This window comes from Salvelinus namaycush, unplaced genomic scaffold (assembly GCF_016432855.1).
Source record: "Salvelinus namaycush isolate Seneca unplaced genomic scaffold, SaNama_1.0 Scaffold220, whole genome shotgun sequence".
Classification (NCBI taxonomy): Eukaryota; Metazoa; Chordata; class Actinopteri; order Salmoniformes; family Salmonidae; genus Salvelinus; species Salvelinus namaycush.
Window position 1 is genome coordinate 66,777 of NW_024059009.1, and position 8,466 is coordinate 75,242.

At 46.0% G+C, this 8,466-nt stretch overlaps 1 protein-coding gene across 1 annotated transcript in view; it reads left to right on the top strand.

Moving 5' to 3' along the window:
- LOC120038430 (stAR-related lipid transfer protein 13-like) overlaps window positions 1–5,769 on the top strand; it is a 29,482-nt gene extending 23,713 nt beyond the window's left edge. The window contains exons 9-13 of the mRNA XM_038984198.1: window positions 18–132; window positions 540–788; window positions 2,369–2,586; window positions 2,938–3,114; window positions 3,992–5,769. Coding sequence (XP_038840126.1) covers window positions 18–132; window positions 540–788; window positions 2,369–2,586; window positions 2,938–3,114; window positions 3,992–4,109 — 877 coding nt within the window. The 3' untranslated portion in view covers window positions 4,110–5,769. The remainder of the gene's footprint in view (window positions 1–17; window positions 133–539; window positions 789–2,368; window positions 2,587–2,937; window positions 3,115–3,991) is intronic.
- Window positions 5,770–8,466: the final 2,697 nt, after the last annotated feature.

The window sequence follows — 8,466 nt, forward strand, 5'->3', positions numbered from 1 at the left end:
CTCCTCTCCTCCTATAGGTCGATCCAGAGGAAGTATGCTACGGGCCGTCCGGACCAGAAGGACCTGAGTGAGAACCTAGCCGCCACACAAGGCCTGGCTCACATGATCACTGAGTGCCAGCACCTGTTTGAGGTGAGAATTATTTCATAGACTAGTTATTACCTAACTGTAAGGTGATGACAGTTCACTGTACATTTAAAGGTCATTTTCCTGACGTTGGAGGAGATCGCATTTGCAGTAAACAATGTGGACGTCGGCTCAAGCGTGAATTACATTTGAAAGTCAAGGGGGTAGTGTCATGTCAGCACATTGTACTTTGTTTATATTCTGGTCCTAATTAACCAGTCCTTTTTCTACTGTTTGGTTACGTTTACACATGGAGACAAATTCCGATTTTATTTTTCTTTCTAATTGGTCTTTTTTACCAGTCAGATCAGCTCATTTGCCTGTATTTGATCAGAATGTGGCTTGCGGTGTAAACACAGCCTTAGTAATATACCTCATAGCTGACACACACACACAACTCCTGTCCCATTCAGATCCCACAGGACATGGTAAGCCGGTCCCATAACTCCTACATGGAAGCTGAGTTACTAGCGCCCCCTCTGGACGAGCTGCGTAAGACACATGACGACGAGGAGGAGGAAGAGGAGGAGGAAGAGGAGGAAGGATCCTACCACACACACATGGAGGGGCTGGTCCAGGGTCTACTAAAGGAGGCCAGAGACAGCAGCAAAGGATGGGTCTCCCGGGCTACCAGTGACCACACTGAACTGGCCTGCAAAAAGGTGTGTGTACTTAACATGTATACCATGACACACTCATACCATACACACACTCATACCATCACACACTCATACCATCACACACTCATACCATACACACACTCATACCATCACACACTCATACCATCACACACTCATACCATACACACACTCATACCATCACACACTCATACCATACACACTCATACCATCACACACTCATACCATACACACACTCATACCATACACACACTCATACCATACACACACTCATACCATCACACACTCATACCATACACACTCATACCATACACACACTCATACCATCACACACTCATACCATACACACACTCATACCATCACACACTCATACCATACACACACTCATACATCACACACTCATACCATCACACACTCATACCATCACACACTCATACCATCACACACTCATACCATACACACACTCATACCATCACACACTCATACCATCACACACTCATACCATCACACACGGATACCATACACACACTCATACCATCACACACTCATACCATCACACACTCATACCATCACACACTCATACCATCACACACTCATACCATCACACACTCATACCATACACACACTCATACCATCACACACTCATACCATACACACACTCATACCATCACACACTCATACCATCACACACTCATACCATACACACACTCATACCATCACACACTCATACCATCACACACTCATACCATCACACACTCATACCATCACACAGTCATACCATACACACACTCATACCATCACACACTCATACCATACACACACTCATACCATCACACACTCATACCATCACACACTCATACCATCACACAGTCATACCATACACACACACACTCATACCATACACACACTCATACCATCACACACTCATACCATACACATACACACACTCATACCATACACACTCATATCATCACACACTCATACCATCACACACTCATACCATCACACACTCATACCATCACACACTCATACCATCACACACTCATACCATACACACACTCATACCATCACACACTCATACCATCACACACTCATACCATACACACACTCATACCATCACACACTCATACCATCACACACTCATACCATACACACTCATACCATACACACACTCATACCATCACACACTCATACCATCACACACTCATACCATCACACAGTCATACCATACACACACCACAGACATATTAGAATGAAGCACTAAGGCCCGAGGAGGTGTGGTATATGGCCAATATACCAAGGCCAAGGGCTGTTCTTACGCAAGACGCAACGCTGAGTGCCTGGATACAGCCCTTAGCCGTGGTATATTGTCCATATACCACAAACCTCCAAGGTGCATTATTGCTATTATAAACTGGTTACCAACATAATTAGAGCAGTACAAATACATGTTTTCATACCCGCGGTATATCACGGCTGTCAGCCAATCAGCATTCAGGGCTCGAACCACCCAGTTTATTATATTGTAAGCACCTACTCCCACAAACACATTCTACCTAACGTGTGTGTGTGTGTGTGTGTGTGTCTCTCTCTCTCTACTCTAGGTGGGTGATGGTAACCCGCTGCGGCGGTGGCGTGTGTGTGTGGAGGTGTGTGCGACGCCCAGTGAGGTGTTGGAGAGGCTGCTGCGGGAGCGCCCCCTGTGGCAGACAGACGTACTGCAGGAGAAGGTCCTGGAAACCCTGGGCAGACAGACAGACATCTACCAGTACAGCTTGCAGAGCATGGCCCCACACCCCAACACTGACTACGTGGTACTGAGGTTAGTGGAGCAAATCACTTTAATCAGACTATTTTTTTCACCTCAATCATTATTTTTATCTCACTGACTGTCTGATGTGTTTTCTTTGTCTCCCTCTCTCTATCGCTCTCTCTCTCTCTCTCTCTCTCTGTCGCTCTCTCGCTCTCGCTCTCTCTCTCTCTACCTTCCTTCCTTCCTTCCTTCCTTCTCTCTCTCTCTCTCTCGCTCTCTCTCTCTCTCGCTGTCTCTCTTTCTCTCTCTCTCTCTGCTTCTACCCTCTCGCTCTCTCTTTACCTTCCTTCATTCCTTCTCTCTCTGTCTCTCTCTCTCTCTCTCTCTCTCTCTCTCTCTCTCTCTCTGTCTCTCTCTCAGGTCGTGGCGTAGCAACATTTGTAAGGGTTGCAGTGTGTTGGTGTGTGTATCAGTGGACTATGAGGACAGTCCAGCCATGGTATCAGTCAGAGGAGTGGTTCTAGAATCACAGTACCTTCTAGAACCCCACGGAACCGGGAGGTCCAGACTCACACACATCTGCAGAGTCGATCTGAAGTAAGGCTGTGTGCATGTGTGTGTGTGTGTGTGTGTGTGTGTGTGTGTGTGTGTGTGTGTGTGTGTGTGTGTGTGTGTGTGTGTGTGTGTGTGTGTGTGTGTGTGTGTGTGTGTGTGTGTGTGTGTGTGTGTGTGTAGTAACAGTCTGTTCTACTATTCATAGTCATGCCATATGTTGTTGCTGTGTCCAGGTCTCCAGACTGGTACAAGGTGTTTTAACCCATGTTGTTACTGTGTCCAGGTCTCCAGACTGGTACAAGGTGTTTTAACCCATGTTGTTACTGTGTCCAGGGGCAGGTCTCCAGAGTGGTACAAGGTGTTTTGACCCATGTTGTTACTGTGTCCAGGGGCAGGTCTCCAGAGTGGTACAAGGTGTTTTGACCCATGTTGTTACTGTGTCCAGGGGCAGGTCTCCAGAGTGGTACAAGGTGTTTTAACCCATGTTGTTACTGTGTCCAGGGGCAGGTCTCCAGACTGGTACAAGGTGTTTTAACCCATGTTGTTACTGTGTCCAGGTCTCCAGACTGGTACAAGGTGTTTTAACCCATGTTGTTACTGTGTCCAGGTCTCCAGACTGGTACAAGGTGTTTTAACCCATGTTGTTGCTGTGTCCAGGTCTCCAGACTGGTACAAGGTGTTTTAACCCATGTTGTTACTGTGTCCAGGGGCAGGTCTCCAGAGTGGTACAAGGTGTTTTAACCCATGTTGTTACTGTGTCCAGGTCTCCAGACTGGTACAAGGTGTTTTAACCCATGTTGTTACTGTGTCCAGGTCTCCAGACTGGCACAAGGTGTTTTAACCCATGTTGTTACTGTGTCCAGGGGCAGGTCTCCAGACTGGTACAAGGTGTTTTAACCCATGTTGTTACTGTGTCCAGGGGCAGGTCTCCAGAGTGGTACAACAAGGTGTTCGGTCACCTGTGTGTCTCTGAGGCCCAGAGGATCCGTTCCTCTTTCCTCCCTCCAGACCCCCCAGGCCCAGAGACCAAGATCTGAACCCCAGGACCAGGGCATGAGGCTGGGCTACACCGCCAGGGAGCACGGCCCCAAGGACCAGAAGACCAGAGAGAAGTAAAAACACAGAAGAACAGGAGGGCTAGAACCGTGGACCTATGAAGCTTGGACCGAGATTCATGGACCTAGAACCAGGGAAACTAGAAACAGGGAACCTAGAACCAGGGAACCGAGGAACCAGGGAACCTAGAACCAGGGAACCTAGAACCGGGGAACCTAGAACCTGGGAACCGAGGAACCAGGGAACTGAGGAAGCAGGGGGGAAGACTAGTTCGACCTATAACTAGGAACCAGGGTTCTGAAAGCAGCGACCTAGAACCAGGGAACAACGACTGGTGATATAAAATGTAGAACCAGGAAATATGGAACAATCTATCAGGGATTCTTAAACTGTTTCAGAAATTGACTGTCCTCCCATGACCCAAATCGTCCTCCAACGACCCAAATTAAGAAGAAATAGTGTGTGATGATAGATGTATTCTGAAAACTCACGACCCACCTCTCACATGCCCAGGGACCCACTTTGGGTGCCGACCCATAGTTTAAGAAACCCTTTTTTAAACCTCTGAACCAGAGATTTGGAACAATCTAATGTAGAACCAGTGACACTGAACAATATTGAACTTGGAACAAGGGATACGGAACGTTCTAGAACTTTGAACCAGTGACACTGAATAATCTAGAATTCAGAACCAGGGATATGGAATGTTCTAGATTGAATTTGAAGACAGATCTGGGCCCAGATTCACAAAACATTTCTTACGCAAAAAAAATGTAAGAAGCTGCTTAAGAAAAAAAACAAGAAGTTCATAAGATAGTGCATTTCCTCCACAATATCTTAAGATTGAATGATTTTACGAACTCCTGAAATATCTTCTTACAAATCTTCTTAAGATGTTTGTTGCTAGGCAACCGGTTTAGCTAGCTATCTAGCTAACAACAGTAATCATGTTAGCATATTTCCTACTGAGATTACTGTTCTAAAACATGTTCTTGGGGTTAAAATAACCAATACTGAAACTTTCAGATGAAGTTTTTAAATGAATTAAACAGGTTCAATAGTTTTCATGAGCGTATTCTCTCACTGCCCTGAGTTTAAGACGAGGGTTTAGCTATCTTGGAATTACGAACAAATCCAATAACTTTATTTAAGAATCACATTTCTTCTTAACTTTTTGTTTAAGGAGAAATTATAAAAAATGAACCCTTAACATTTCCAATAACCTTTTTGAGGAATATCAACTTTGCTTAACTTTCTTCATAAGTCTACAGTTAAGGGGAAAAAATGTCAGTTAAAAAGACATTTCTTCTTAAAGAAGGTTTTGTGTATCTGGGCCCCTGCTTCCTAAAGCTTTATCTTTGCTCTCAGCATCAGCATCACCGTCCGTTTAAACTACTATTATTATTCATATTATTAGTACTATCATCTTTATTGTCTGTGTTAATTATATTATTATTGTATTATTGTTATTTTAATATTATGACATCATCATTGTTGTTGTATAATCGTTGCTTTCTTTTAATCCTGTTATACAATGTCTAGGACATTTACCCATTTCACTGCTTCTGGGAAGCGTGTGTGTGTGTGTGTGTGTGTGTGTGTGTGTGTGTGTGTGTGTGTGTGTGTGTGTGTGTATGCGTGTGCGTGCGTGTGTGTGTATGCGTGTGCGTGCGTGTGTGTGTGTGTGTGTGTGTGTGTGTGTGTGTGTGTGTGTGTGTGTGTGTGTGTGTGTATGCGTGTGTGTGTGTGTGTGTGTGTGTGCGTGTGCGTGTGTGTGTGTGTGTGCGTGTGCGTGTGCGTGTGCGTGTGTGTGTGTATGCGTGTGCGTGCGCGTGTGTGTGTGTGCGTGTGCTAGTCTGTACACACAGTGTAAATAAGTGATGCTCTCTGTACCAGCAGATGAAAATGTCTCTAATTGCCCATCAGGACTTTATCATATTGATATGCTGATGTTATGGTCATATCACATGTCCTAAAGCAATACTGTAACTATCTAATGTATTATAATAGAACTGTACCATGTCGTTGCCGTGAGGTTACTAAGCTGTTGTATAATGCTATACTGTATTGCCATAGCAGTGCCATCGCCATGACGATACCATGGTGTTAGGTTGCTGTAGGGTTGACTTGGTGTTGCTATAGGATCACCATGGTATTGCCGTGGCGTTACTATGGTGCCGCTAAACCGTAACGTTGCTATGGTATCGCCATGGCTTTACCACGGAGTTACCATGGCACAGCTAAACTGTAATGTTGCTATGGTGTTGCTATAGTACCGCCATGCTCTGTGAGTGCTGTTTGCGTGGGAACAGTGTACTTGATTCTGACGTGAGCCATAGGGGATTATGGGTAAATGTGAGGAGATAGCTGAGGAGATCAGAGGACAACAGGGTGGATGACACCAGGCTTTAACTTAGTCTGGTCCCAGGCCTGTTTATGCGTTCAGAGGACAACAGGGTGGTTGACACCAGGCTTTAACTTAGTCTGGTCCCAGACCTGTTTATGCGTTCAGAGGACAACAGGGTGGTTGACACCAGGCTTTAACATAGTCTGGTCCCAGACCTGTTTATGCGTTCAGAGGACAACAGGGTGGTTGACACCAGGCTTTAACTTAGTCTGGTCCCAGACCTGTTTATGCGTTCAGAGGACAACAGGGTGGTTGACACCAGGCTTTAACTTAGTCTGGTCCCAGACCTGTTTATGCTGTCATGACAACTCCTTGTTGCCATTGTCCTGCGGCAGGTGGCTTCATTCCTAGTCGACATGCAGTCCTGAACCAGTCAATGCAGACAGAATCATCGCGCTATCTGATGTAAGACAATGCCTTGTCGGAGACGGCACAACCTTATCTGGAACCAGGCTAAGGTCAATGACAACAGGGCCAGATCTGGAACCAGGCTAAGGTCAACAGGGCCAGTTCTGGAACCAGGTTTATGACAACAGGGCCAGATCTGGAACCAGGCTAAGGTCAACAGGACCAGATCTGGAATCAGGTTAAGGTCAACAGGACCAGATCTGGAACCAGGCTAAGGTCAACAGGACCAGATCTGGAACCAGGTTAAGGTCAACAGGACCAAATCTGGAACCAGGTTAAGGTCAACAGGACCAGTTCTGGAACCAGGTTAAGGTCAACAGGACCAGATCTGGAACCAGGTTAAGGTCAACAGGGCCAGTTCTGGAACCAGGTTAAGGTCAACAGGGCCAGTTCTGGAACCAGGTTAAGGTCAACAGGACCAGATCTGGAACCAGGTTAAGGTCAACAGGACCAGATCTGGAACCAGGTTAAGGTCAACAGGACCAGATCTGGAACCAGGTTAAGGTCAACAGGACCAGATCTGGAACCAGGTTAAGGTCAACAGGACCAGATCTGGAACCAGGTTAAGGTCAACAGGACCAGATCTGGAACCAGGTTAAGGTCAACAGGACCAGATCTGGAACCAGGTTAAGGTCAACAGGACCAGATCTGGAACCAGGTTAAGGTCAACAGGACCAGATCTGGAACCAGGTTAAGGTCAACAGGACCAGATCTGGAACCAGGTTAAGGTCAACAGGACCAGATCTGGAACCAGGTTAAGGTAAACAGGACCAGATCTGGAACCAGGTTAAGGTCAACAGGACCAGATCTGGAACCAGGTTAAGGTCAACAGGACCAGATCTGGAATCAGGTTAAGGTCAACAGGACCAGATCTGGAACCAGGTTAAGTTCAACAGGACCAGATCTGGAACCAGGTTAAGGTCAACAGGACCAGATCTGGAACCAGGTTAAGGTCAACAGGACCAGATCTGGAACCAGGTTAAGGTCAACAGGACCAGATCTGGAACCAGGTTAAGGTCAACAGGACCAGATCTGGAACCAGGTTAAGTTCAACAGGACCAGATCTGGAATCAGGTTAAGGTCAACAGGACCAGATCTGGAATCAGGTTAAGGTCAACAGGACCAGATCTGGAACCAGGTTAAGGTCAACAGGACCAGATCTGGAATCAGGTTAAGGTCAACAGGACCAGATCTGGAATCAGGTTTATGTCAACAGGACCAGATCTGGAACCAGGTTAAGGTCAACAGGACCAGATCTGGAACCAGGTTAAGGTCAACAGGACCAGATCTGGAATCAGGTTAAGGTCAACAGGGTGGAAGATACAAGGCTGTTTGTTTCTTCAGGGGAGAATAAAACTTCAAAAAAATACAACTGGAGTCTGAGTTCTCTCTTTCTTTGTCTTTGTCCCTTTATTTCTCTCTCTTTTCTCGTTCTCTCGCTCTGTGTGTGTGTGTTTTTATCTGTCCGTCTGTCTAGAACATAGTTGCTGAAACCAGCTGAACGTCTGATAATCTACAGGCTC